This window comes from Rhincodon typus, chromosome 2 (assembly GCF_021869965.1).
Source record: "Rhincodon typus isolate 14 chromosome 2, sRhiTyp1.1, whole genome shotgun sequence".
Lineage (NCBI taxonomy): Eukaryota > Metazoa > Chordata > Chondrichthyes > Orectolobiformes > Rhincodontidae > Rhincodon > Rhincodon typus.
This window is the reverse complement of record NC_063333.1, coordinates 50,547,194-50,574,803: the sequence shown is the minus strand read 5'-3', so window position 1 is coordinate 50,574,803 and position 27,610 is coordinate 50,547,194. Positions and strand designations below refer to the sequence as shown.

Here is a 27,610-nt window from a genome sequence, read left to right as displayed (position 1 = left end):
CAAGAGCAAACAGGTTAACAGTTTGATGAAGTAGAGAAGACAGGCACAGGCTAATTTCAGTCATAGTAAACTATCCATTTCACTTGATATAGATTAATTCTCAACAAAGATTCAGGTAGCTTTTAACCAAAAGAAATCCGACTATTTGTTGTCACGAAAATCTGAAAATAACTTTTGTCAATATTAGCATCTGCGTGATCGATGCTTAGTAATGAATTTCCTTAACTCCTTTTGTAAAGGCCAAAACAGTATTTGTTAAGATAATAGTATGAAGAATGCCACACAAACATGATGAACATTCATATACTAATATTGACATTTGTAATTTCTAAACAGTAGTTACTCAGGTTTTTGCTTCCTTATGACTAGACTCAAGGTCGAAAGACTATTCTTATTTCCACTGAGGCCAAAAAGGAATTGCTAAAACAAGCTAAAGCTGCTAAGGAAGAACGAAAATCAGAACTGGACTCACGGCATGGCTACCTTATATCTAACTTGGCAGATGGAACAGGTCTGGAAGAAACAGCTGTGCAGGACTTTATTATTGCTGATGAAAAGGTATGACTCAATAGTTCCTGTTGCGAGTAAGACAGAAGAATTGAATTGTTTCATGGTCCTCCTCTTCTGTCCATAACAGCTGATTTTTCAATAATTTTTTGGTTATCTTATTTCTTTTTCCTTTTGAAATAGACCATGTTGTGTTTCCCCCAAACTGTGCTTGTGAAGTCCAATGTTTAAATGACCAGCAACAAATTCTCTTAAGGGTTAAGACAAGGGATGATTTACTCAAGCATTCAAACCCAGGGGATAAACTTTCGCAACTCATACACATCCACAGAAGTGAACAAGAAAGAATAAAGAGAAAAGAAAAATATTACAGTTATTAAGGGTGTTAATGAGCATAATCAGAGTCCAGTAATTCAATGTCCAGTGAAGGATTTTGCAGTTGGCTCTTCTGGCAGAATTCCTCTTTCATAGGAGCTCAGATGCAGGTTGGTGTGGTTACAGGCACAGCAATATGATTTTTGTAGACTGGGGATTAGTTCGTTTTTCAGGTGAAATTCAGAATTACTCCAAGGGATCAGGTTTCAAGAGAGGTTGAGGACTTGAGGCTGGCTTTAGCATTTTTTTTCACTCATTGGATGCAGGCACCACTGGCTGAGCCAGCATCTATTGTTCATCCCTAATTGCCCTTGATAAGGTAGCAGTAAGCTGTTTATGAACCACTGCAGTCTGTCTGTTGTAAGTATACTCACCATGCCATTAGGGAGGCAGTTCCAGGATTTTTGACCTGACTGAGCCTAGAGCTGCTTCTTGCCTCTTCTGTTTAAACATCAGTCTCTGCTAAGACTTCACAGCTGTATAATTAAAGCAATCCAAAAATCACCTAGCTGCCAATTGTGACAAATTTGCCCAATTAAGGATCAACTCCCACCTCCTCTCCCCCCACCCCCCAGAAGAATTTTACTGGCACCAGGAGGGGCTGTTTCCATCATGTAGAGAAATTTCCATGTAAACTCTGTTGGCCTCACAACAAGTTTTTGGGGACAACGAAGCCCAGTAGTTGTCAACCCCATGGTGACAACATTGCTGTTAGAAAGTCCTCTACTTCCAATTGCCAAACACTTGCCTGCTTGGCTGTGGCATACTTAAAACAACCCTCAAGTGGTTACTTGGTAGTATAGAATGTAAGGAAAAAGGAGAGAAACTATTCCTATTGGTGGAAAGATTGAGAACCGCAGGGCACAAATTTAAGGTAATTGGCAAAAGACGCATGGTGACATGAGGGAAATCCTTTTCATGCAGCTGGTTATTAGGAAACACTGCTTGAGAGTATGGTGGATGTAGGATGAATTGATGCTTTCAAAAGGACAGGGGGTGCATGCTCTCAGATGTTGCTGATTGATGAATGGTTTGAGGAACAAGTGACAAACCATCACCAGGTTACCACTCTGAATTTCATGTTGTACCATCTAGTTTCTACATCAATGTGGGAAATTTTCTTCAAAGTCAGTGACAAGCCCTGTTGCTTTGTTAACTGCAATATCCAAGCTATTATGTGTAAGGGAAAGGCATTTTCTTTACAGAAATTAGTATATATAGCTCAGACCAAGTCACTGTAACTCTATGTGTGACTATTTAGTGCTGGTCTACGTTATGCAGTACGTTACACTCAAATTTCTCAAAGCGTTTAATGTAATCTATTATTTTTTCAAGGACAGTTAGTTTTATTTACTTCTGCAGAAGCAGTCAGTATCATTATATTTGTTAACACTGTATACTTCTCAATAACGAGCAAACATTTATTTTGGATGTCAATCCAACTGTATTTTTCATAATTAAACCTTCCTTTCCAGTTTCACATGATTGAAGAATTCTTCGCACCAAATGGGTCTAAAAAATTACTATTTTACTACCAAGATACAGTGAGAGTAAGTGTTTATTGCTGGAATTTAAAATATTTAGACACATTCATTAACAGGGGTTTAATTAAATGCATTCTGTTTTAAATCATAGTTACAGAGAGCAGTGTGAACACTTCTCTGCTTGAATGCAACATTCTAGCTAATGCTGAAACCTAAAATCTAGAGCCATCTGATAGTTTTTTTTAAGTGTTTGTCTGAAACACAATTTAGTCATCTGCCTAACTAAAATATCCACTGATTGAGACTTGTTAAATTTTATGTTTGAATGTTCAACCATGTTTAAGTAATTAATAAAATTCTAAATGATTGATTTTCAGTATATTTACAAATCTATTATTTGATTCATCAGATCACAGGATTGCAACATTTAAGTGCAGATATGTCCAAGGGGGTGAATCAGAAAAGACTGTTCATTACTGATGGTTCTACTGAGGTAAAATTCAGTTTATATTTTCATGATTAAAATTTTGTATATAACATTTGAAATTGTATTTTCATTATATTTAGTGCTAATATGTTAAAATTTTCACCAACAACAGATTAAAACAAAAACGTTTCTAAATATGTGGAAAACTCACACTGGGGTCTTTCACTTTCTCTTGTGTCCATTTTTCAGGGTTTGCTTGGAACTTGTTTATTCTTTCTTAGAACTACTGATAAAAGCATCAGCACAGCTAATGTGTTTCAGGTCAGTATTACTCTGAAAAGTCAATGTTAAAGGAAATACTGTGGCACAGTTTTTATTTACTAACAACATCTGTCAAAATACAAAGATGGCATGCACCCCTCCTGTATGGTAGAAATCATTTTAATGAAGTCCCAGAAATTCCTTTATCTGGTATCTTATCAGAGTCAACATCCTGATTCCTTTAATAGAACTACTAATACTTGATAGATAGCGGATGATTTCATGTAAATGTTAAGTGTCCATACAGCAACATAATTCAGAGGAATTTATATACAGTTTTAGTGTTGTAATTATTGTGTTTTGTACTATATACATATTTTAGTTTCAATGATCTTGTAAGCATATATTTTATCCTCTAAGATGTGAAGTGTATCTTTTACAGCCCAGTATCCAGTTAAATGATATAATGATCCAGGATTCTAGTTGAGATCCTATGCTCTGTACACTGGCTATGCATTTTCCTTCTTTTATGAGAGATATGCTTAATCAAGTGTAACACAACTTTAAACTAACAATATATTTTATTTTCTGTGAAGTACATAAGTTGACAGCATGCAGTTGCTTTCCTACGCTCCTCTTTATTAAAAGGAAACTCGAAAGATATAGACCCCTCTTCGTGCTGAGGTATTCCAAAACTTTTCAGTCTGATGAAAAAAAAATCAGTGAATTGAGTTTGTTTCTCCACAGATGCAGCTCCACCTGCTGAGTATTCTCACATTTTCTGTTTATACTTTTGATTTTCACAGTAATTTGCTCTGAACCTAGTTAGTCTAGATATCTTATTACTGCTTGATAAGGCGCTATTGCCCACATTATAGGATTTGAGACACAGGATCTCAAAATGTTTGCCATAGCTAAGCTCCTGATGTGAACTTGGAATAGGGCAATTTATGGCCACAGAGATATCTTAGAGCAACCTTTCCAGTAGAATGACATGAAATGCTTGAGAGGGTATCTCTGATTTTTTGAATATCCGACTTATGAATGCTTGTACTTACAAACGTGATCCCGCACATTGTTATAATTTTAAAGATCCGACATAGGAACATTTCCTGTACTTACAAACAGCAACTTTACATTGGCCTGCATTGTGTTCTGATTTGCGAACAAATTGACTTGAGAATGGGCTCCAGAACGGAATCTGTTTGTAACCTGGGGAGTGGCCGAACACAACAATTTCTGTCGCTCCCTCTAAGTTTTTCACTTATGAATTATCAAGTTCTAAAGTGGAAATTTTGGATTGAACCTTAGAGGAATATTATGAGTTTGGAATTTAAAATCAGCAACATAAGTAAAATTAAAATAATTTGAATAACATGTATTAATTTGCTTGTTAACCTGTGCTTGAACAATTGGAAATTATCTATACAGGGCTATATCAAAAATAATAGTGCAAAACTGGTACTTGGCATAGTGAAGTCCTGACTGGGTCTATACTTGTCTTGGTACACTCTGCCAGAGTTGGGAACTGAAACCTGTCTCCATAAATTGCCTTGCATTAGTTATTATGATGAGATTGAAAAATGAGCTCCTAATCTTAGTATATTGCTGACTGGAGAATACATAGGCTGCTTACCATGTTTACTTCATAAGGCAGAGATCAGCTTCTGATATATATTGGCTAAAACCACTTGGTCAGATTTGTTTTCACTATTTACATTATAGAATTAAAGACACAGAAATAAATTCAACTGCACAAAAATGTAGGATCAATCTACAGAGGTTAATATATCTTTAACATAGGAACAGAAGTAGCCATTCAGCCTGCCAAGCTTGTGCTGCTATTCAAGATCATGTTTGACCATTTATCTGGAAGCCATTTTTCTGCATTATATCGCTATTTCTTGATGTTATCACTCTCCATAAATCAATCAATTTCTGTCTGAACATGCTTAATGATTGAGCTTCCACTGAATTCCAAAGATTCTCCACTCTCTGAGTGAAAAAATCCTCCTCTTCTCAGTCTTAAAAGGCCTACCCTCATGTTCTTCTAACAATGATATTCTGACAAAGCTTGTTTGGTAACAGGATATTTGGCTGCCATGGTGACATTTGCTTCTTGACAGGACTTCAATTCGGGACATCGTTTGTGGACAATGCAAATTTTATTCCATCTATACTATACACCTGGAACTGCCATTTGTGCTATCATTACTTTCATTTTGCAGCCATGTTTTTGAATTAAGCACACAGAATAACAGTCTGTGGACTTTATGAGGGGTGATCTCTGGATAATACTCCTCCCTTCCGGCATTATTATGATTTGGCAAGAATAAATTAGAATAATCCATTCTACCTTTTATTAGTGTTAGAGTTGACGTTTTGAGTCCAGTGACGCTCCCTTCACAGTTCCTCCAATAATTTCTGTTTTTCATACATAATTTTGTAATTAATTTATCTAAAGAAATTGGAACATGTAATTTTGGTGTCTATTTGCTAGTTTAACAAAAGTTTGTTTATGGATGACACAATTATATTTTACATATTCTCCAATAAGTTGCTAGATCTGACTTCTGTAAAGCCATAACCATTAGGTTTTGGCTCGCACGGGATTCTGTCTGTTTATGATAACTGCTGGGAAAATAGGGGAGATACCTTTAAGGAAGCTTACGCGAACATGTTTGATAGATGGAGTTTTTGCAGGGTGGATCCCAAGAGGTTGAAAAGGCAAGTATTTAAGAAGCCATGTTTAATTTTGCTCACTTGTTTTTTTTTTGATGCCATGTAGTCATGCTAAATTAAGCATGAAAGTGTTCATTTAAATCTATATTTGAGCACAATGTAAGCCAAAAGACAACAAATATCAGTTTAAAACTAAGTTTGACATTAACAAGAACAGATGTGGAAGTCCATAACATATGGTGGGTAAATTGTGAGAACAATGAGAAAGTGGACTCCCTACTAGGGAATAGAGATTGCCACAAGAACTCAGACTTTTAAACAATCCCCAGAAAAAGAAACTGACCAAAAATAAATACTTTTTGATTTCACATCCCACTACAGTTACATTAGAGTTGGAATCAAAAATTAGACTGCTTTCTTTTTGACTTTGCCATTGTTTCTAACAATTCTGCTTCTATGGACTCAATAAACGTGCATAGCAGAATCCATTCAGAAAATTAGTACTCAAAACTAGTTTTATTGTTTTATTTATTTCGAAGGAAAAATCAAATCTAAGCAGAGAGCTTTGAATTGATATTAATTTGAAAATAAATGAAGCAAAAAGAGGAATGACAGCACAAAATCTTTAAGCAGAGCATTAGTAGGATCTGAGAAAATGATTCCATTATTCAGGGAGGAATCTTATAAGGGTCTGAGTAATGGGGGCTATAGCAAGATATGTTGCAGAAGTTGGCGACAAGTGCAGAGAGGCTTATCTCTACGTCAGGAGCAACTCAGGCTACCTTTTATGCTTTTTACATGCAAGTTCACACATGGCAACAAAGAGTTGTCAATTGTTGGTGATCATTGCTGGTTAAACACCTTATTAACAGCCCAACCTGCCTCATTAATATTCAGCATCTTACCAGACAAGCTTGATGCTGGGAAATCTTGACGAAACCTGAGCGTGTAACTGCTGTTGTTAAGGTCCTCACTTACTCTGAACCATTCCATGTTGGACACTGGACACCAACATCCTGAGCACACTCTATGGGCACTGGTCATATGCACCTCATTGGCACATATTGGATGCCAATCTCTAAGAACCTTCATGGCATCTTCATGGAACCTTCATCTCTGATCTACATACTGGATGTTTCTGCCCTTCAATGATGCACCTCAGGCTGCACTAGCAACTCTCATTGTAATGATGCAGCAAGGGAACTATGCATTCAGGAACACACACCCAGCTCCTCAACCCAAATACATCTCTGGACTCTTTGCTTGTTGTTATATTACTCACTCACTCTGAACCCACCTGGATGCTCTCAGCATCCCATTGCCTTGTTTTTTGGTGCTTTGTCCCCTCAGCCAGAGATATGAGATATATTACTTCTGTCTTAACTTGCTGTTTCATACAGACATAAAGCTAGAAAGTACATTATAGTTGCCAGCAGGCCTCAGTCAAGTCAAGGACGATTGTGTTCACTCATAGGTTGTGCACAGTAAGTCAAGGATAGCCTCTGATACCTGTTTGAGGCGGTCAGAGTCAGGCATATCCACTCTTAAAGGGTGAGGAGCTGAATGTTGGGCAGACCATTTATTTGCTCTGTCATGGGCTCTTTTCGTGCTGGAATGAGGGAGTGGCAGTTATTATAGATCATAGAATCCCTACAGTGTGGATACAGGCCATTTAGCTCAACAAGTCCACACTGACCCTGAGAGCATCCACCCAGACTAATCCTCCTATAACCCACCTAATCTACACATTCCTGAACACTATGGGAAATTTAGCATGGCCAATCCACTCAGCCTGTACATCTTTGGACTGTGGGAGGAAACCAGACCACCCAGAAGAAACCCACACAGATGCAGGGAGAACGTGCAAACTCCACACAGACAGTCACCCGAGGGTGGAATCGAATCCGAGCTCCTGGCACTGTGAGGCAGCAGTGCTAACCACTGAGCCACCATGCCAGATGAAAATTTGTGGCACATTTAATACTTTGCTGCATGTGGGGAGGTGACTCAAGAGAGGGAACAGACAGCACAGAAGGCGTGCAGGGTGTATCTACAATGTTCGGAGCAAATGTCAGCAACAATGCAGGGCAGCTCTGGACTGACAGTACTTCTCTGATGTTCCATGGGCCTGATTTGATGGATACCCACTGAGTGAATTGTTCTTGGAATGGCACATGATATGATTGGGCAGAAATCAGATGTGAGAGACACAATAGAGGTATGGTGGATCATTAATGAGATGAGTTTAATAAGATACAGTGAGAGAACCTGCTAGGCCTCATGGCAACAAACTGTCGAAAAACTTGATGCAACTCAGACTCAGGCCACAGTGTTTAATAATGCAATCCTGTAGAGATCAGTTTGCAGTGGAGATCAGTTGAGTTAATGGCCAAATTGCTCACTATAAGAGAATTTTCCTGGAGTGATATGTGCAGAGGTGCTTTCATGATCTTTCAGATATCTCTATTTTAGAAAGATAGAAAAAATTTTTAAAAAGAGGGTTCATTAAAGTGTCAAAAAAGAGATTGTTCTGTGTGTTAGTCTCCTTTTATTAACCTTTTCGACAATTGTCTTTACAGCGGAGTTGGTTCAATTAATTAATAGAACATAGAACATAGAACAGTACAGCACAGCACAGGCCCTTCGGCCCATGATGTTGTGCCTAAATTTACCCTAAACCTAAGGTCTATTTAACCTCCACCCCTACCTTATACTATCATCTATATGCCTATCTAATAGCCGCTTAAATGCCCCTAATGAAGCCGACTCCACTACCCTCTCTAGCAATGCATTCCACGCCCCTACCACTCTCTGAGTAAAGAACCTACCTCTGACGTCTCCCCTATATCTACCTCCACTCACTTTAAAACTATGCCCCCTCGTAATAGCTACCTCCACCCTAGGAAAAAGTCTCTGGCTGTCCACTCGATCTGGTAGTAATCTAATGTGGTAGTGCTTGTGAGAGTTCTTGTGAGATATTCTCAGTTAAAATTTCAGATTGTTATCAATTTATGAAATTAACATTTATACAAATAGTTCGCTGTTCAGCTTCGTCAATGTTTATAGTATTATATATTCATACGTTAAAACCCTTTTTCTGCTTAGGAGGTAAATTTTGGCATGCTCAATTGCCCTGATGGGAATCTGCTTCAAGGGCTAGAGAGACTCTTGGCCAGTATAATGGTACCAGCACTGCGATCTCAAGAGGTAATCTTTCCCAAGTATATTTCATGACAACTTTGTTTTTTGTGGAATGATCTCAATGTAACATTTTGCTCACCTTTCTCCTTGTGTGGAACAAAAAGTGAGGCAGATTGGTAATCATGTTTTATGAAATATATTAAAATGTAAGCAAAGGGAAGGTCACCGTAGTCCTACTGGACCATAGGGCTACCTCCTCCTTAGAGAGAGAGACGACTGGAGGTAGTTTAACCTGAGGGCCATCACACCCCAGTTGATGGGAGAGGTTGAGAAGGAGAATCCTTCATGTTGACCTGAGTCAGTGTGGAAATTGAACCCATGCTATTGGTATCACTCTGAGTCACAATCCAGCCATCCAGCCAACTGAAATAATTGACCCGCTAAAGTGTAAGTTCAAGCAAATGAAATAAGTACAAGCCTGCTCCACTGTTTAATAAAATCATGGCTAATCTGATTGTAACTCAAATCCACATCCCTGCCAAGGCCTGATAACCTTTCACCCCTCGCTACCAAGAATTTATCAACCTCTGTCTTAAGTCTTATTCAAAGACTCTGCTTCCACTGCTTTTTCAAGAAGAGTATTTTAAAATGTTATGGGCCTCTGAGAGAAAAATAAAAATCTCCTCATCTCTGTCTTAAATGGGTGTCAACTTATTTTTAAACTGTGACTCTAATCCTTGATTCTCCACAAGAGAAGGCATATTTTCCACATTTATCCTGTCAACTTCTAAGCTACACTGGATACAAGCCTAGCTTGTCCAACCTTTCTTCATGAAACAATACCCCATGCTTCCATTCCAGATATAAACCTAGTGAACCTTCTTTAACTGCCTCCAACACATTAACTTTCCTCATTAAATAATGGGACCAACGCTGTACATACTGTGCCAGATATAGTCTCACCAGTGCTCTGCATGACTGAATCATGTTATTTTTGTTAATTTCTTTTGCACTGAAAGGTAACATTCTATTAGCTTTCCTAATTATTTGCCATATCTCCATTTAAATCTTTTATGATTCCTGCATGAGAACATCCAGATTCTGCAGTACCTCAGGTCTCTGCAAAACTGCTTCTTTTTCAACAATTTCTGGATTTCTCACATTATTCTCCATTTGCCAGATCTTTGCCCACTCATTTTCATTATCAAAATGTATTTGTAGACTCCTTGTGTCCTCTACAGAACTTACTTTTCCACATATCTTTGTGTCATCAGCAACATTTCCTCTAAGGCTCCAAGGTTCCATGGGTCATTGGCATCAGTGCACCATTCATAGCATTGACTTCCAGTTCCAGGAGTTGCTACTGTGCAAGGACCGTGGAAGCCTGTGCTGGGGACACGTCCACATTCTTTCTCAACTGAGGATTCCCCAGCTCCGTTGTCGACAGGGCCCTCAATCCGGTCCGACCCATCTCCCGCACTTCTGCCCTCACCCCTTCTCTTCCCTCCCGCATCAGCGATAGGCTTCCCCTTATCCTCACCTACCATCCCACCAGCATCCACATCCCGAAGATCATCAGACACCATTTCTGCCACCTCCAGCAAGATGCCACCACCAGACACATATTCCCCTCCCCTCCCTTGTCTGCCTTCCGCAGGGACCGTTCCCTCTGGGACAACCTGGTCCACACTTCCTTCACCCCCAACACCTCCCCACAGCCCTACAGCACCTTCCCCTGTAACCGGCGAAGGTGCAACACCTGCGCATTTACCTCCTCCCTCCCCAGTATCCAAGGGCCCAAACATACCTTCCAGGTGAAGCAACACTTCAGCTGCACTTCCCAGAAACTAGTCTACTGCATTCGCTGCTCACAATGTGGTCTCCTCTACATTGGGGAAATAAAGCGTAGACTTGGTGACCGCTTTGCAGAACATCTATGTTCTGCTCGCAAAAAAGACCCTGAACTACCTGTTACCTGCCACTTCAATGCACTATCTTGCTCCCTGGCCAACATCTCTGTCTCCGGCTTGCTACAGTGTTCCAGTGAAGCCCAACGCAAGCTGGAGGAACAACACCTCATTTTCTGCTTGGGGACCCTACAGCCCTCCGGACTCAATATTGAGTTCAATAATTTTAGGGCTTAAACTGTCCCATGTCCCAGCCCCCAACCCCACACACTAGGCCTTGTAACCACATAGCCTGCCACTACACACCCCCTGTTGTTAGTCACTAACAGTCCCCATTAACAACTATTCAACCTCCCAGCCTGATTGTTAGCAACTCCTTTGTCTGTCCAACTGTCTTTCTCTCTCTTTGGGCTCTTTCCTATCGTTTACTCCCTACCCCACCCACCTCCCTATTTTCTGCATATAAACTGACGTTTTCCCAGCCACCATCAGTTCTGAGGAAGGGTCACTGGACCTGAAACGTTAACTCTGTTTTTTCCTTCACAGATGCTGCCAGACCTGCTGAGCTTTTCCAGCAACTTTGTTTTTGATCTAGATGGCAAGAATTCCCATCATGAAAGTTGGAGTGGTCACCTGATGACTCCAGCTCACTGCTTGCCTCTCAAGAAGCCTACCATAGATACCAGTCACCAACATCTTGGGGCATACTCCAGGGACAGCAACTCCATGGAACCTACCTCCATGGAAGTTGGCGTCAGACACATACCAGCTTCATTGAATCATTGTGGCATATCTCCAATCCACTTATAGTATGGTTCTACACTTCAATGCTGCACATTAGAGTGCACAATACCTATTATTGGAATGCTGCTACAAGGATATGTTGCATGCAGTGACAGGCACCCAGCTCAAGGATTGGACCAGGCTGCATCTCACTTGCTGTCTTAGTGCTCATGCATTTGGTGCTCACAGCATCCCTGCTTTGCTTTTCCTTAAGCAATTTTCCCTCTTGGCCACACGTATACAAGCTCACAGCACTTTAGTCTTATCATGCAGATACAAAGCTTTTCATGCTGATCAGCAATTATCAGTCAAGGTGAGGACACATGCATAGGTTCCACTTCTGAGCGATGGGAGGTCATTCAAGGGCAATTGCATCAATCAGGCACTTAGACAGTGCAGCTGGAAGTCATCTATAATCATAGCATTGTGTGTGAGCAGTGCCAGCAGTGTCCAACTGCATGGCTGAAACTGCTGGCCACAAACAATCTTGACCATGTCATTGATCCATGGAAATTTTTAAAAAATTCGTGGGATGTAGGTGTCACTGGCTGGCCAGTATTTATTGCCCATCCCTGGGTGTCCTTGAGAAGGTGATGGTGAGCTGCCTTCTTGAACTGCTGCAATCTATCTGCTGTAGGTTGACACACAATGTCATTTGGGAGAGAATTCCAGGATTTTGACCCAGCAACATGGAAGAAATGACAATATATTGACACGCCAAGGTGGTGTGTGGTTTGGAGGGGAGATTGCAGGCGGTGGTTTTCCCAAGTATCTGCTGCACTTATCCTTCTAGATGGAAGTGATTGTAGGTTTCAAAGGTGCTATCTGAGGATCTTTAGTGAATTCTGTAAACAATCTACCTTGTCATTTCATGATGGAGGGAAATTCATTGACACCATTGAGGGTAGGTGTTCCTCAGAGCAGAATCCTGCAACTATAATCTCTTGGTGCTGAGATGATACACCCTTTAACAACAATATTTATCTTCCTTTGTGCTAGAATTGATTTCAAGCACTGGAGAGTTTTCCCATTGCTGCTCATTGACTTCATTTATATATAAATAAGAGTGTGGGTTGCAGGAGTAGTGCATTAGCTGTATATTTTGTGAGTCACAGATACCTCTTTTAAATTTACCTGTGATTACTTCTCCATCATAGAAATGTGGCATCAATGGGTATCGGGGGCAAATGTTTTGCTGGTTGGAAGCATACCTGGTATGTAGGAATGTGGTTGTGGTTGCTGGAGGCCAATCATCTCAGCTCCAGGACATCTCTGCAGGAGTTCCTCAGTGTAGTGCACTAAACCCAACCATGGGCTTTTCAGTGTCAAACTCAGTTAACTGTTATCCTATGTCAATGCCAGTGAATTTTTGCAATGCAATTTGAAGCTGGCTGAATGGCTTCGGTGGAACCCAATGTGGGTTTAATAAAAAGATATTGATGCATACACACCAGTAAATAGTATAGTTCATGATTTCTCCCAGACCTTCACTGACAGGCCTATAATTGGCTGAGTTAAATTTATCATGTAATTTCTAGAATTCTTGTCATTGAATTCTTGTTGAGCACTGTGTTTCAGGAGAAGATTATTTTAGTTCATGACATGAATATAAACACCTCAGCTGCACCACTTCCAACAGACCATCCAAATAGTCTTCAATGAAGTCTGATATTCTGCAAATCATTTCATCACTGCTCTTAATTCTAAAACATAAGCTGTTTTAAAATGAGCAGCTGATGTCTTAAAAACTGTTGCCCAAATGATTCTCTTGCTCATCCACTTCTTCCATTAATGGAAGACATGCATTGAACAGATTCTGTTTCAGAAGGTCGCATATCTGCATTATTTCTGCCTCCATAACAATGTTTTATTTCATATTGCCTCGTCTCATTTCTTCTGAATCCCCCATTCATGCCTTTGGTATCACTGGAGAATTCAATTCTGGCTAGTCTCCCACATTCTATCTTCTGCAAACTTGATCATCAAAAACTCTGCTGTGTACCCTTAACTGCACTCACTGACCTACAATGGCATCTGGTCAAGCAACACCTTGATTTTAAAATTCTTGTATTTATTTTCAAATCCCTCCATTGCCTCACTCCTCTGTACTTTTATCTTCATCAGATATTTATCTTTCAAAATATCTGCACTCATCCTAGTCTTTCTTGAGCACCCTGAGTTTTAATTACTGTGCCACTACTGGCATTGCCTTTTGTTGCCTAGCCCTAAGTTCTAGAATTCTCTTCTGTTGCCTCTCTACCTTGGCTTCCTCTTTTAAGTTACTCCATAAAACCTACCTCTTTGACCAAACCTATGATTATCTCGCCTAATCTCTCCTTATGTGGCTCAGCGTCATATGTTGTTTTAAAATTTTCTTGTGAGATATTTTGGTTCTTTTATGTTCCAGATGTTGTTAAATATAAGTTGTTTTAAGGCTTTGCTGAATCCAGTGAATTTGGTCTTCTTCTACAGTATCACAATGGATTATGGGATCCTTACTCTAGTTTTTTTTGTACCCTTTTTATATGTTATAGAAACTAATGAGTCATTATGTCTGACGCTGGTAATTTGAGCCCTGTGCATGATTACTTTGGTTTATTATTTTTGTCAGTGAACTGAATAATAAATTTTACAGTAAACATTATTGGCATTGCAGATATATAACAGCACGCCAGGAAATTTTAGTTTAGCTAAAATACAACACAAATACTCTAATGAAATGCTTTAATGCTACAGTTGCTAGTCAATATTTTAAATGAATTACTAATATATTAATTTTTTGTTATTTTCTTACCAATGAACAGAATTGGGGATCTGTTAAAGATGGATTAAAGAATGCCCAGATTCAGGAGTTCCTTGAGTCCTTAGACAAATTTGTTAGCAATTTGTCCTCTGCCAGGAAAAATATGGAGCGTCAAGTAATTCTTGAGGAAGCAACCACAGTATACAATTTTGACAATTTGCATGGCCCTGCAGACTATTTGAATGCAGGTATCAAAAACGTTTTATTTAGTGCTATTCTTGTTTTCTATTTCTAGTTCTTCACTCAGTCATTTGTTTTCTTTGTAATTTTCAGAGTTTGATGTAATAAGAAAGCATGCATGTACACTCTTTTTGATATTTTTGTTCAGTAAATGGTTTGATTTATTAAGGAAGATTAATATTTTAACTGACTTAAAGTTTTCCTGAAAGTTCAGATCGCAAGACTTTTAATTTATTAGTGCCAGTAGAGCTTTATTAAAAAATCAAATTTATTTTATTTCATCAAATGGATACTGTGTTATTTAGTCTTTCCATCATTTTGAAAACACCTAGTTAATACTATTGTTAGAATTGCACAGAAAGTGACTTTTGGGTAAATTCTTATGCCATTACTAAGCTTGAAAAATTTATGGACTACATCTCAGACTGGCATCTTTCAGTGAATCTCTTCATGTTGGTTGAAAGGAGGGCAACTAGCTTACGCGCAATCAGTGAGTGCCTCAGGTACTTTAGATGATAGGATATCATTCTGCCAGTAGGATGCCTAATACTACTTACATGTAACAAGACAAACAAGTATTATCAACTAATAAATTATTTGTATTTAAAGAGGAGTGAGCCAGGAGAGGATATGGGAGAGTAGGTGGGTCATTGTCTGAAGTTAATTGAAATAAAACTCTCAGTTAGACTCTATCTAATGTATTCAATTTCTAGAACTTAGTAGAAATTAGAATTAATAGAAATTCTAGAAAATCTGGTGCCAACACATGATTGTGAAGTGGAGGAAAATGCTAAATGCTACCCAGGAGCCCACTTGGATCCATTATGCAAGATGATGTACTGTCTGTTTCTTTTGTATGTAACCAATTGACATATATGTTTTCTACAATACTCTTATTTGATGGCACGTATATTATAGTTTAAGCAGTATAAACAATGTGTGGCCTGCCTATTAACGTGTGATCAATATTTGAATGATCCAATTCTTGTGCCATCCCCCTGAATGCCACCCCCCCACCCCACCCAACCACCACCACCACCATCACCCAGTCCAGAAGGTTTGTGTGTGTCCATTTAGATGTCAGAACCCTCATTTTGTTCCATGCATTAGTCTCTGGACACACGCAGTGTATGGAATTCAGCTCGGACCCCTTGGTACACTGTCATAGTCTAGCAAACAGTTAAACCTTAGAAGTGGAAGGGTGAAGTAAATCAGTTAAGAACTAAATCTACAGACAATTGCCTACTTGCCTGTTTACATTTATATTTTGGGAGATATTTGACTTTCATGAGGAGAAGTTGTTCCCTTCAAATTGACTTTTAGCTAAGCAGGACAATGGGATGAATGGTAGGTTAGAGCTACAGCATGTTAATAGGCTGAGTGCACTGAAATTGAAGTGCTGAAATTAATTCTCCTGTCCTGCATATATACTTGAAATAACATCAATTTTCTCATAACCCAATTGAGCGCTGACTGATCCCTTGTATTTCAACAACCTGCCCGTTATTTCCAACTGTTTCCTGCTGACCCCAGGTTCTCAACCATCTACCCATCAACTTCCTGAACTATTCCTTCCTCCAGTTCAGGGCCATCACCCCTGAATCCTGGTTGACTGAGAGTAGAGCTTTAGAGTTACTGAGGTCTCATGGTTCATGCAAGTGGATACTTCTACAACATGGTCTTAAACAGGGTTTCATCTCCAGTGCCATTCCATGGAAATAGGAAACTGTGAATCACAATTTCATTTCTTGAAATCTGCACAAAAGATCCAGGGTAGGTCCAAAAAATTGAAAGGCCACAACATGTGTCCATGTTGTAATTCCAGTTTGTTCTTCAAAGATGTTAACTGTGGCACTGCAACTTGTCTCCTTGGATGACGAGAACAAATTTCCATCATTTCCATCAGTTTTATGGAACTTTATTTAGGCCACACTTGGAATATTGCTTCCTGTTCTGGTCACCACACTACCAGAAGGATGTGGATGCTTTGGAGAGGGTACAGAAAAGGTTTACCAGGATATTCCCTGGTAGGGGGGATTTTAGCTAAGAAGGAAGGTTGTATAGACTAGATTTGTTTTCACTGGACTGCAGGAGGTTGAGAGGCAACCTAATAGAAGTTTGTAAGATTGTGAATGGCATGGATAGAGTGGAAGATATGAGGCTTTTTTCCAGGGTGGAAGAGTCAAATACCAGGGGTCACAGGTTCAAGGTGTGAGGAGGGAAGTTTAAAAGTGATGTGCAGAACAGGCCTTTCACACAAAAGGTGGTGAGTGCCTGGAACATGCTGCCAGAGGAGGTGGTGGAAGGAGACACAATAGCAGCATTCAAGAAACACCTGGATGAATACATGAATAGGAAGGGAATAGAGGGATACGGATCCTGTAAGTGAAGACAGCTTTAGTATGGAAGAGCAAAATGTGGTGGCGCAGGCTTGTAGGGCCAAAGGTTCTTTTCCTGTGCTGTGTTGTTCTTTGTTCTTTGTTCTCTTTGTTTCGGGTTGTTAAGTGCTATGTGTGCCAGGTCAGCAACAGCCAATATTTGGGTTGACACTTAACTTTTTGAAACGGGTACTATCTGAATATAGAAGATCTTAAATTAGTCATTGGAATGACAAGTTTGTTAACTCTGGCACTCTGACCATTTGGTGGCTTCAGCCCCATCTAGGACTAGCAGTAGACCTCTTACCCCGCGTACCTTAGGGCTCTCGTGATGTTCACAGGACCCTGATTGTAATTTTAAGGCACACATGAACAAGACATTTACTATATACAGTAGGCACATTATGTACTGGCATTGAGCAGCCTAAGCAGCAGTCACAGCTTGCTTCTTATAGATTGGTATTTTTGTGTAGTTCAAAAGGAGGAATCCCTCCTGTTTCCATAAAAACTGGTCCAGGGTCACCCTTCCTGGTCTCCTTGCCTGCCAACCCATGGCCTCTCCTCCACCGTGACCTCCCTGTATTTATTGTTGATATCCCTGAAAACTGGTATTTCTTCGATCCAAAATCCTTGACCTACCTCACAATGTCAAAATCAAATGAAGCCTGGTCCTCAAATTCATTTACATGCACACAAAAGAAAAAATCTACTCCCAAAAATCTTCATGCAGGACGATGAAGGGGGTTTGCTGGTCCATGCTGACATATCTAATGTGCTTTAGTGCTTTTAGAGACTTAATGGGGTCAAATTCTTTTGCATGAAGATCATGATGAGGGATTACTCTGTGCCTGATTGGTCATGCAAACTTGCTTGCATGTTGCTTATTCATTTCCGTGGTTGTACCATGCACTCCTAGTACGATGTTCTGTGAGTAGGTGCACACTTCAACAGGCGGCCAATGCCCACGTAATTAAAGCAGGCCTGCACTGTTTAAAGCCAGACTTAAAAGCGAGGTGCATTCTGGCCGGAGCAAGGGTCGAAAGTGAATGGACAGCATTGCAAAATCATATGGAGGGACCTGAAATTGGCTCAGTAGGCAAGAGAAATGTGTTTTTGAATGCCATGCTGGAGTTGCTGGCCTTGGAGTTAGGCCAGTCACCTCTCTGGACAACTGCTCAGCAGGCAGTAGAAGCAGGCAAGATCCAAAATAGCAATTCATGCATCTGATCAATGTTACGTTCTACCTGATGTCATGATCTTTGTAATCTATAAGCATCCAGCATACACATGCAATACTTGCACTTTCACCGTCAAGAAAATGACAGTCACCATGGGCTGTACTGACCAGTGATCAAGAGACAATGCTTCAGCCACAGTTCAATATTACTGACTCCTTTAACACAGGAGACACCAAATCAATGGATCCAAAATTTGCGGCCAAGAAATTGGTCCACTTAAAAGGGCTAGAGTTTGTTAATATCATCCTGAATGGTCTGCTTTTGGTATAAATATATAGAAAAGGGATTTAACCTTCACATTTTTGTCAGGATAAATGGAATGTTGAGAGAGTGATTTTTGGGTAAATGGATAAACTCATACAAAAATGTTCTTTTTATGTTTAATGTCTGTACAGAATAATGAGAGAAATTGCTGAGAATTTGAAAAGTACATTTTCAAGCAGATAATTTTTCTCCAAAAATATTTTTAATAGTTTTTAAAAAAATGTTTAATTATTTAAAAAAGTTTTAAAATGTTATTGTAGTTTGGTGGAATATCACAGCATCAGTGATAAATCAAAATTGTATCTATTCTGTGGAAGGTAAAATGAAGCTATATAGGGTCATCGTTAATCCTTATGCGGGAGCATTTGCTTTTGTGCTTTGTATATTCTCTAATGTAATGCAAAGTTAATGGATCTATTTCAAATTCATAATATTTGCCGCTCTGTTTTATTTTGAAATTGAATGATGATTAAATATTTTGCATTGATGATAAAATTAGTAAAATCAATTTAGTTAACTGTAAATTGCTTTTAGCTTCTAATACAGAATTAGTGGAGCAACTTGAGGGAGTGCTGATGTCGTGGGCAAAACAAATTGAGCAAGTCTTGGCTGAAAGTGAGCAAATGAGAAAGGAAGCTGATGATATCGGTCCCGCTGCAGAACTAGATCACTGGAAGACTCAAATGGCAAAATTTAATAGGTACATTTTAATATAGTTTCCTTTTATTGTGACATTCAGTTAACTATGACTGACTAACTGTTTTAACCTACACTAAGTGCAGGCAAGAATCAACCCTTTCAGGCCCATGATGGATTGCCCAGGCAGCAATGGATGCTCTTCACAACCAGTAGCCCCTTGCTGGGGCCTGGCTGCCTGGGTTTGCTGACTTCTGACCTGGCTCACTTTGCACTGAGGGCAGTGTCTATCACTGAGACCTCTTGCTGACCGCAGTTCTAGCCGTGGATACCACCCCGGGTGGTATATCTGTGGGCCCCGCTTGGCCAGCAGTACTTGAAGGTGGGCTACTGTCTTTTAAAGGTAACACAATGAGCCTAAAATGTGATCAGACCTTCCCTAAACATTGTTATCCCTAGCTTTCCAGCCTCTGACTGGGATCCCTGCCAACTGACAAAATTTTGCCCACCTTATGCATAAGGCTTAACCCCAAAATTTTTATGTTGCTGCAAGTATTCCGTCCACAATTTTACTAGACTGTTGAACATTCTTTATTTGCAATGGCTGCAGTAGGAGCAGCCTGTCCAATGATTTGCCTTTTCCTTTTGGATAAATATTTTCTTCCTACAGCTATCTTTGCCAAATAGCCAGCTTCCTAAAAAGAGTTGTACCATTTTTCAGGAAAAATGGAAGTGTTTAGGTTCAGCAGTGACCTTTCAGTAGCTGCTATTAATTAGGATCCTCTCTAAGTGCCAAGTGCACAGAAGAATATTTAAATAAGTTGACTTTTCATTATTGTGCAACATTGACTTTGTGTAGTAGTAGTGCTAGAATTGCATTTCTTTACCTTATGCTTGTAATCTTGCTGAGACCCAGAAATTTCATCTTCTAAATACAACTACTTTGACTATATTGTGCTGCTGGATGGATATCCTAGAGCTATATGCTCATTTACATGACGAAAACGAAGTTTCTATTATCTCAGCAGTTTATACATTTTGTTTTGAACTACATTTTATAATTGAAAATCAATTTAAATGTCTGTCCAGAGAATGTATGTTTACAATAGGTGATTAAAAAAGCTTTTATAAGATCCATTGACTGTACTTTCAAAAGGATAAGCCAAAGAGAAACTCCCTCTGCAGTGCGATTTTCAGGAAGCCAGAGTTTAATGAATATGGCCCATGCAGAATAATGGTGAAAAAATAAAATTAAAAAGCTCTTTATTTGAATCCATGAAGTATTCGTAATAAGATAGATAAACGAATGGTACAATTAGGTATATGATTCATATCTAACAATCATCACAGAGACATGTAAACAAGATGGTCAATCATGGGAAATCATAGCCTAAGCATTGAAAACAAAAGCAGAATTTAAATTAAGGAGGAGTAGCCATGATAATTAAGGATGACCGAAGGACAGTAGTAAGAGAGGACCTTGGCTCAGAAGACCAAAAAGTGGAATCATTATGGGTGAATATTAGGAATGAGCATGGTCAGAAAACCCTGAATGAAGTAGTTTACAGCACCACTTAATAGTGTTGTGCCACTGGTCAGAATACGAACCAAGAAATACAGGGAAGAATAGATCTTGTGAGAAAAGTAACATATTAATTACAGGAATTTTAATCTTCAGACAGACTGGGCAAATCGGCAGAGGTACTTTGGAATATACATTGTGGAATGTTTCCCTGACAGTTTTCTGGAACAAATATGTGTTGGTACAGAATTGGTAGGTCGAAGGGCCTGTTCCTGTGCTGTACTGTTCTTTGCTTTTTGTTAATATATTGTGAATTCACCTCAGAATAAAGTTATTTTAGATAATGTTCTGTAATGATACAGTTAACGAGTAATCTCATTTCAAAAGATCCTCTGAGAAAAAGGTTCAAAGTACAATTGCATTCCATATTGTGTTTGAAAATGGCAAAGTTAAATCTCAAACAAGACTTTCTTAAAATCTATTACTTGGCAAGGAGGGGCGCACTAACTAATTTTGATTGCATAAACAGACTAAAAGGTATTGCAGTAAATATACAGTGGGAAACATTTATTTAAATGAATCATGATGTTCAACAGAAATACTATTTAATGACAAAAACAAGAATTCAGTGAGAAAAATCCATTTGTGGTTTGTTAGAGAAGCTAAGAATAGCATTATGCTAATAGATGCTTCTAATGTTTTGAAGTATTGTAATAAGCCTGAGGGGTTTGAAGAAGTTTAGAAACCCAGAAATGCCAAATATAAAACTGATGAAAAGAAAAATAAATAGAAGATGAAAATAAACTAGCCAAGAGACTAAGGGAAGATTGCAAGAGATTTTAAGTACACTGAATTGGATGATCAGCCATGATCATACTGAATGGTGGAGCAGACTCAAAAGTCTGAATGGCCTATTTTCGATCATATTTTCTATTTTTCAAGAGAAATTACTCTTAGGAATGAGGAAATGGAAGAGACATTAAACAAATATATTCGATTCTAGAATTAGATGGTAACCAAGGAGCCAATAAAAAGAGTGAGGAATTTAAAGTACTATCAGCAACAATAAATGTTACAGATACTTAAGAGATTGTTGGCAATAAATCCATAAAACATGATCATCTATATTCTAGGGTTCTAGAAAAGGGATTTGCAGATGATGGGTTCACTGGCTAAGATTCTGTAAATGTCCCAGCACACTGGAAGGAGCCATTATAGGATAGAGTATAAAAATAAGGAACTGTGGGTCAGTTAGCCTGGTATAAGTCACCTGGGAGATGCTAGAATCCATTAATAAAGAAATCTTAACAATGCAATTGGAAAATCAGTCAGATCAGAAGATGTCATCATGATGCTAAGAAAGAAGATTTGTTTTGACAAATTTATTGGAGCATTTTAAGAACGTGACTGATATCTTATACACTTGGAATTCCAAAAGTATTTAATAAGGTGCCGCAAAAAAGGGTTAATAAATAAATTAAGGGATTTTGTAGTTGAGGGTAATATAAGCATCAGTAGAGACTGGTTAATAGACAAGTAGCAGAAAGTTAGGATAATTGGGCATATTCAGGTGGTGGACTGACTAGTGTTGTGTCACAAAAATCAGTGCTGGAATCTAATTACAATCTATATTAGTGACTTCAACAAAGAGACCAGGAGTAATGGATGTTAGTCTGCTGATAATGCAAAGATAATTAGGATTCAAACTGTGAGGAGGGCAGAGGCTGCAAGGAGATGTGGATAGATTTAATAAGTGGGCAGTTAAATGGCAAATGGAGTATAGTGCTGTTACTTAAAGTTGCTACTTTAGTTGTATGACTAGAAAAGTGGAATATTAAAAGGTGTGAAGTTTGTAAATGATGTGAAAGACTTGGACATAAACAAGGAACACGGAAAGGATGGTGTTGTTGTAGCCTGCTGTATCGACCTCTACATTGCAGAGGCTGAGCGCCGGCTCTCAGATACTTCCTTCTATCTCCCCTTGGACCATGACCCCACCATGGTACAAAAGGCCATTGTATCAACTATGGTCACTGACCTCATTTCATCTGGTGATCTCACCCCCACTACCTCGAAGCTGATAGACTCTTGACCTGCACAGCTCGCTTCCACCTCCTTCAGAAAATCCACGAACAGGCATGCTTGGGCAGACCCATTGTTTCAGCCTGCTCCTGCCCCATAGAATTCATCTTTTCCTACTTTGACTCAGTCTTTTCTCCCCGGTCCAGTCCCTGCCCACGTACATCTGCGATTCTTTTGACGCTTTATGCCAGCTTTGGAATTTCCAGTTTGCAGGCTCCAGCCACCTCCTCTTTACAACGGATGTGCAATCCCATCCCCTTCCAGGACTGTCTCAGGGCTGTCTGCTTCTTACTGGAGCAAAGGCCTGAACAGTCCCCATCTACCACCACCCTCCTCCACCTTGTTGAGCTCGTCCTCACCCTCAACAGCTCTTTGAATTCCTCTAATTTTCTTCAGGTCATAGGGGTGGCCATGGGTACCCGCATGGGCCCAGTTATGCCAGTCTCTTCATGGGGTATGTGGAACATTCCTTGTTCTAGTCCTATTCCAGCGTCCACATACAACTTTTTCGCTGATATAGCGATGATATCATTGGTGCTGCTTCCCTCTCTTCTCCAGAATTGGAAAAGTTCATCCATTTCACTTCCAATTTCCACCCCGTCCTCATTCTCATCTGGTCTATCTCTGACTCCTCCTTTCCCTTCCTTGACATCTCTGTTTCCATTTCTGGAGATGGACCACTAATATCCACTATAAACCCACTGACTCCCATAGCTACTTGGACTATACATCCTCACACACTGCTTCTTGTAAAGACTGTATTCTCCCAGTTCCTACATCTCCATCGCATATGTTCTGATGAGGCCAACTTTGACAAGGGAGCATCCAAAATGTCCAGTGTCTTCCTCAACCGAGGATTTCACAGCACTGTTGTCGACGGGGCCCTCAACTAGGTCTGGCCTGTCTCCCACCCTTCGACCCTCATCCCCTCTCTTCCCTCCCATACCAGCGATAGGGTTCCCCTTGTCCTTACCTACCATCCCACCAGTATGCACATCCAGAAGATCATCAGCCACTATTTCCGCCACCTCCAGCGAGATGCCACTGCCAGACACATATTCCTCTCCCCTCCCTTGTCTGCCTTTTGCAGGGACGTTACCTCCGGGACACCCTGGTCCACTCGTTCTTCACTCCTAACATTCCCCCATAGCACCTTCCACTGCAACTGGCAAAGGTGCAATACCTGCCCATTTACCTCCTCCATCCTCAGTATCCAAGGGCCCAAACATACCTTCCAGGTAAAGCAGCACTTTATTAGCATTTCTACACAATCTAGTCTATTGCTGCTCACAATGTAGTCTCCTCTATACTGGGGAAATGAAGTGTAGACTGGGTGACCACTTTGCAAAACACTTTGCAGCTTCCAGTTACCTGCCACTTTAACACACCACCCCGTTCCCTGGCCAACATCTCTGTCTTAGGCTTGCTGCAGTGTTCCAGTGAAGCTCAGCACAAGCTGAAAGAACAACACCTCATTTTCTGCTTGGGGACCTTGCAGCCCTCTGGACTCAATATTGACTTCAATTATTTTATAGCCTGAACTCTCCCATGTCCTAGCCCCCTACCCTACACACCAGACCTTGTTATCACACAGTCTGCCATTATGCACCACCTATCGTTTGCCACTAATAGTCCCCATTAACAGCTATTCACCCTCCTAGCCAGATTGTTATCCATTCCTTTGTCTGTCCAACTGTTCTTCTGTCTCTTTGGGCTCAATCCCCACCTATCGTTTATTCCTTAACCCCCTCTCCAACCCTATCTTCTGCATATAAAGCAACATTTTCCCAGCTATCATCAGTTCTGAGGAAGGGTCACCGGACCCAAAACATTAACGCTGATTTCACTTCACAGATGCTGCCAAACCTGCTGAGTTTTTCCAGCAATTTCTGTTTTTGTAGCACAGAAAGCATGTAGGTGTACAGGGCTTTGCTGAGTTCACACCGTGAATACTGTGCACCATTTTGGTATCTATCTAAGAAAGGATATACATGCATTAGTAATGATACAAAGAGGATTCACTAGATTGTATCCAGGGAAGACAGGGTTGTTCCATATTGAGCAGCTGGATTAATTGAGCTACAAAATTTGGAAGACTGAAAGGTAAACTTATGGAAACATATCAGACTCTGAAGGGGCTTGACAGGATAGACACTGACGTTTTTTTTAACCTCTGGCTGGGGAATCTGGAACACGGAACACAGGCTAGGATATATTTTTCATTTAGAAATGAGATGGGGAGAAATTTCTATACTCAGATGGTGGGGAATCTTTGGAATTTAATACTCCAGAGTGTTGTGACGCTTCATTGTTGAGAATATTCAAGGCTGAGAGATTTTTAGTCTCTTAGAGAATTAATACATTATGGGAAGGCAGAGTGGAGATGGGGTTGAGGCAGAAGCTCAGTGATATTTTTGTACTCAGTAGTATTTAGTGTTGGAACAGGCTTGAAGGGCTGTGTAGTCTACTCTTGCTGCTGTTGTTTTATATTTTTATGTTCAGAGTCCTCTGCAACGGAGAGCATCTGCAAAGTTGCTATCATGTCAGGTGGCAAATGAGCTATCACTTCTCCTTGGTCTGGCACTTTTGCCTGCTGATTCACCACATGTTGATCCCAACTCTGTGCTTGTCTCTGAGGTACAGGCTGTGCCAGCATTTGAGCTGTCACCTGTAAGCATATGATTTGCTGCAGCTATCTTTCTGTACTTCCTTTGGCTCCTTTGGCTGAGTGGGCAACATTTAATAGGTGTCTGAAAGTTGAACAGCGGTATGGAAAAGATGAGTGAGGGAAAATGGGTGGACTGGGAAGCAAGAAGTCTCTGGTCACAATTTCTGAATTCTATACACCATTCCTGATAATAGGATCAGTGTATGCCAGGAGTTAATGAGCAAAAAAGAGATTCTCTCATCCTTAATGCTCTCAGACCCCGCGAGGCCTATTGTAACTGGCTCAATGGTGTGCAGATCACTGCCTCTGTGGGAAATGCAGATGGGTTTATACATTCTGCTTTGCTCCATTTTGTTGTCTGCCAGCTTGGCCTGCAAAAGGGAGGGAGAGCAGAATTTCAGTGATTATGCAGGATTGTGCTTAGGTGATCTCCCTTCTATAAGTTACCAACTGGAGTGGTTGAGAGGCTAACAGCATTGGTCAGCATGTGAGAGTGAGAGGAAATGTACAGGCCACTGGATCTGCTCCACCAATAGACCATTGGTGATACATTTCTCAATCCCATTCTCCTGCCTTCTCCCATAACCTTTGATCCCCTTAAGAACTTATCTGTCTCTGTCTAAAAGACACTCCACAGTCTTGTGTGGCAATGTGTCCTGCAGATTCACTACCCTCTGGCTGAAGAAATTCCTCCTCATCTCAGTTCTAAAGGATCTGCCCTCAGGTCCTAGTTTCTACTGCCATTGGAAAGATCTTCTTGACAACCACTCTATCCAGGTCTCTCAGTATTCTGATAGTTACACCCTTCTAAATTCAGTACACATGCAGAGTCCTCAACCATTCGCTAAATGACAAGCCCTTCATGTCCTGGATCATTCTTGTAAACCTCCTCTGGACCCCCTCCAATGACAGCACATCTTTCCTTAGATATATGGTCCAAAAATGCTGACAATATTCCAAATGCAGTCTGACCAGAGCTTTATACAACCTTAGCAATACATGTCTGTTCTCGTATCCTAGGCCTCTTGAAATGAATGCCAACATTGCATTTGTTGAACATTGTCTAATGTTTGTCTAACATTGCAACTGCCACTGAACTTGCATGTTAACCTTAAGAGAGTCCTGAATGGGACTCCTAAGTGCCTTTGTGCTTCAGATTTCCAAAGCTTTTGACAAAGCTGTGCTGACGCAGCCCTATATCACCATACTATCTATGCAATCACATCCTTAATAATGGACTCTAAATTCTTACTAACGACCAAGGTCAGACTAACTGGCTTAAAGTTTCCAGTCTTCTGCCTCTCTCCCTTCTTAAACAGGAACGTTACATTAGCCACTTTCCAACATTTGGGACCATCCTGACCCCAGGTTACAATTGTATTTGTTCTTTCAACCATCTGTCCAAATATAATCTCTGAAAATCCTTGAACTGTAATCTCAGTGTAAAAGTTATTTGGACTACACCATCACTGAGCATGTTGAAATGCAAGTGAGTCTCTGTTCTTAACCAGTGCTTTCACCAGATTTAATGATGGAACCATGAGAAATTCCATGTCTTAATATCACTAAATCCTTATTTGGAAATATTCTACTGTCCAAACCATTTTGCCACCTTACAGTTTTGCAACAGCATCAAGCTGCAACTTTGTAAAGTTTCATGCATTTGAATTTGAATCTTCAAATGTGCCTTTCAGCAACTTCATTTTTTTACTTTTTTCAGCCTTCTTGAGCAGATTAAGAGCCCTCAAGTGAGAAAAGTGATAGGCATTCTTCAAGTTGCAAAGTCCAGGATATTGAAACATTGGCGAAAACTGGTAATTTTCACCCTTCATACTCAGTTGGTTAGCAAGTATATTGTACACTTTTAAAAAAATATATATGTAGAGTAAGTATTGAGTATTTATTCAGTAATGTTCTGCTTTTGGAAATAAATTCCTTCTAAGCATTGTTTCTCATTTTTCTTAGGACAGCAATATTACTGATGCAGCCAATGAAGCTAAGGATAATGTGAAATACCTGTACACACTGGACAAATTCTTTGGGCCTCTTATGAAGTGTACACCTGTAAGTTTAATATTCAAATTCATTCTACTCCTGCGTAATATAAATCATAAAATATTCACTGCACAAAAGGACACAATTCACTCCACTAACTACATGCTGGTTTTCTGTAAAACAATCCAGTTAACTTCACTGTTCTGTGGCTATCACCCTGCAAATTAATTTCCAGGACAGAAAAACAGAACAGTGAAGTTAACTGGATTGTTTTACA

The 27,610-nt window shown here is 39.9% G+C and overlaps 1 protein-coding gene across 1 annotated transcript in view; it reads left to right on the top strand.

Annotated features, from left to right (window-relative positions):
* Window positions 1-27,610, top strand: part of LOC109911901 (dynein axonemal heavy chain 5-like) — a 274,289-nt gene that overhangs the window by 12,280 nt on the left and 234,399 nt on the right. Inside the window, exons 3-11 of the mRNA XM_048607992.1 lie at window positions 370-558; window positions 2,358-2,432; window positions 2,776-2,859; window positions 3,043-3,114; window positions 8,842-8,943; window positions 14,372-14,558; window positions 18,965-19,130; window positions 27,059-27,152; window positions 27,304-27,402. Coding sequence (XP_048463949.1) covers window positions 370-558; window positions 2,358-2,432; window positions 2,776-2,859; window positions 3,043-3,114; window positions 8,842-8,943; window positions 14,372-14,558; window positions 18,965-19,130; window positions 27,059-27,152; window positions 27,304-27,402 — 1,068 coding nt within the window. The remainder of the gene's footprint in view (window positions 1-369; window positions 559-2,357; window positions 2,433-2,775; window positions 2,860-3,042; window positions 3,115-8,841; window positions 8,944-14,371; window positions 14,559-18,964; window positions 19,131-27,058; window positions 27,153-27,303; window positions 27,403-27,610) is intronic.